This window comes from Coptis chinensis, chromosome 4 (assembly GCF_015680905.1).
Source record: "Coptis chinensis isolate HL-2020 chromosome 4, ASM1568090v1, whole genome shotgun sequence".
Taxonomy (NCBI): Eukaryota; Viridiplantae; Streptophyta; class Magnoliopsida; order Ranunculales; family Ranunculaceae; genus Coptis; species Coptis chinensis.
Genome location: NC_141459.1, coordinates 5,985,114 through 5,987,923, shown reverse-complemented (window position 1 = coordinate 5,987,923; position 2,810 = coordinate 5,985,114). Strand labels below are relative to the sequence as shown.

The following is a 2,810-nucleotide window of genomic DNA, read 5'->3' as shown; positions in this document are numbered from 1 at the left end:
TCTACCTATATAAATACCAAACTATTTTTCATACAGAACTACGTTCTTGAGACTTGATTCCATCGATAATTTGGGTATGTAGGCAACAGCAAGGTACAATCTCATCATTCTCCCAATCACCATCCCTTTTCTAACTACTTTTCTACATTCTTCGTCTCTTTCTTCACCACTTAGTGTTTTGATTATATTTGGTCGAAACATATACAAACCATGCAAATCATTTTCCACCGAATCAAAAGAGTAATACGACACTTGGTCACTGAAACCGATCAATTATTTCATCATTCAATAACTCGACAGTTTCATTCCTAGGATTTATTATTGCCCTCTTAATCATGTAGTCAGTGTCACCCTGTATTTTCATGTAATCTTGGAAAGATCTCATTTATAAGATTCACACGTGAATGCTCATTCTCCCACGGCACGACAATATCTCTAGGAAGGTCAATCATGTCCCCATCAATAAATGGTTTAGTCCCATCGCCTATGCTCATAAGAAACTTCGCAAAAGCATGATCATTTTTCGCTCGCATGTTTTCCTTAAGACGTATCACATGCACTTTCTCCCAAAGTGGTGAGTTTGTAATACATGCATCAATAGTTTGTGCTCTTGTACTACGTGAAACAATATGGAGTACTTGACAGAAATCTCCACCCATAACGAAAACCTTCCCTCCAAAAGGCAATTCACTGCCTGTGATGTCTTTTAAAGTTCTGTCCAGTGTCTCAAACGCATAACTATGTGTCATTGTAGCCTCATCCCATATTAGTATGCTCGCTTGTTGTAACAAACATGCCAATTTGCCCTCTTTGCTTATTTTGCAAGTGGATGTAGATGTAATTGGTATTGGAATCTTGAACCTAGAATGGGTTGTACGACCGCCAAGCATCATTATAGCAGCAATTCTCGAAGTTGCAATTGCAATAGCAAGTTGGCCCTCACTCCGGAGTTTTGCCAGAATGGATTTATATAAGTATATTTTGCTTGTTCCACCTGGTTCGTCAACAAAATATACCCCACCCTCTCTCCGTTGAACCGAACTTATAATCTTTTCAAAAGCATTTTTTTTTTATCATTATTAAGTTTACTTATAGAAGTAATGTCTTCTAAAACAATGGGAATAGACAGTTCCTCTCTGACCAAATTAGATATATCATCTAGTTCAAGTTGTTCACCGGTTATTGCAGGCAAATTGTAGCCCAAAATATTTTGACCATGCTATTCCAATAACACCTTAAGTTTGCGTAACAAACGATTTGTCGCATACGTTGAGTTCAAACTCAATGCGGCATAATCTTTGACTATATAGCTAAGGAATTCATTCCACAAATCACGAACTCCGACAGGATTACAATAGACCAAGATTGTAACAAATAATTTCTGCAGAGAAGATGGCATTTGTATTCTCGATGCTTCTAGCAAACATTCATGAACATCATTATCCCTTTTAAGCAACCCCACTGCTTCAGCCGCCTCTTTGAATGTGGGGTTTACATTAGATCCGACAGTTCGTAGATGCTCAAATGATGTTGGTCCTTGAACATGATTAAGCAATACCCTCAAGTAGTACCTCTCACCTTCAAGAGGGGATACTAAATAAAGCCTTCCAATAACACGATTATGTCCATTTCTTTCTTTCCAATGATTAGACGACTTGTTCCATACATAATGTCCAGGGATCTCATGATAAAGATACTTTCGAGAAGCCTCATCAATGCTATTAAAATTAAAACAATTATGTTAACATTGTACAGGAGTTCTTATCATCATCCAAAACATCCTCAATGAGTTGGTTGCCTTGATAGGTTACCTCATGCATATTCTTAAGATGGACTTGCAAAGAATATACAGATGGCTATATCTGACTAAGCGAGAATTCAAAAATTCTCCAAAGGGCTTCCTATGGGCAAATCCAATGTCCATCTACATACTGCTTTATTTCATCTTGTTCTTCTATGTTTGTAAATGTTACTTCCACTGCCACTCGATTTGAACCCTTGTAGATATACTTGTACAAATATGTTACACTTTTAATGCTCGAGCATATCTCAACAGTGATATGGCAGTTGTATTTTTTAATAACCATGGGTTATAGGGTACAACCTAACAATTATCGACATAGTAACGACAACCATGATTCTTGACAATTGCAAAAGCACCATTGTCTCGCCTCATATATGTAGCATAGGAATCAATTCCTCGATTAGTTATTGGAGCAAATTGTTTTGGGAAATTTCTTGTACACTTCTGATCTTTCATGCAGACATATGTTGGATTCACATCACAGAACCACACGGTCCATGAATCATGGGTTTGACAACAATCTCATATAGCTCCGGTTTAATATTTGGATCTGGAATTTCCGCTCTAATAATATTGTCATAATTGTCTGCAGTTGTTAGCTTGTCATTCTAGTCAAGAATTAGATGGATGTGTGCATGAGGCAATCCTCTTTTCTAGAATTCAATAACATGAACATGTGCCACTACTTTCTCAAGAACTCCTTTAGTAAACAGATCATTCTTCAACTCTTCAAGCTTTGCACGAAAGATCCTTACTATCAAATCTGGCCTGTCATTTGAAACTTGACCTTCTAACAACTCATCAGTGATCTCCTCCCAAGACGGATTGCAAGTCATTGTGATAAACAAACCTGGCCTCCCATACTTTTAAACTAATGTCATAGCATTGTGATATCGCCGATGCATGTCACGGGGACATCCCACAAAAGATGCAGGCAAGATTGTTTTGCGTCCAACATTACCTAAATTTTATAAGAAAAGATGGATATAAGGATGTCTAGCCGGTT

General features: G+C 37.5%; 1 protein-coding gene across 1 annotated transcript; it reads right to left on the bottom strand.

Annotated features, from left to right (window-relative positions):
• Positions 1-347: 347 nt before the first annotated feature.
• Positions 348-893, bottom strand: LOC147501463 (ATP-dependent DNA helicase PIF1-like). The gene has a single exon (XM_086604312.1). It carries the CDS (start codon positions 891-893, stop codon positions 348-350), a length of 546 nt encoding a protein of 181 aa, XP_086460438.1.
• Positions 894-2,810: the final 1,917 nt, after the last annotated feature.

Coding starts and splice junctions, on each gene's coding strand:
- LOC147501463 (XM_086604312.1), bottom strand. CDS start 893: ATGATGCTTGGCGGTCGTACAACCCATTCTAGGTTCAAGATTCCAATA.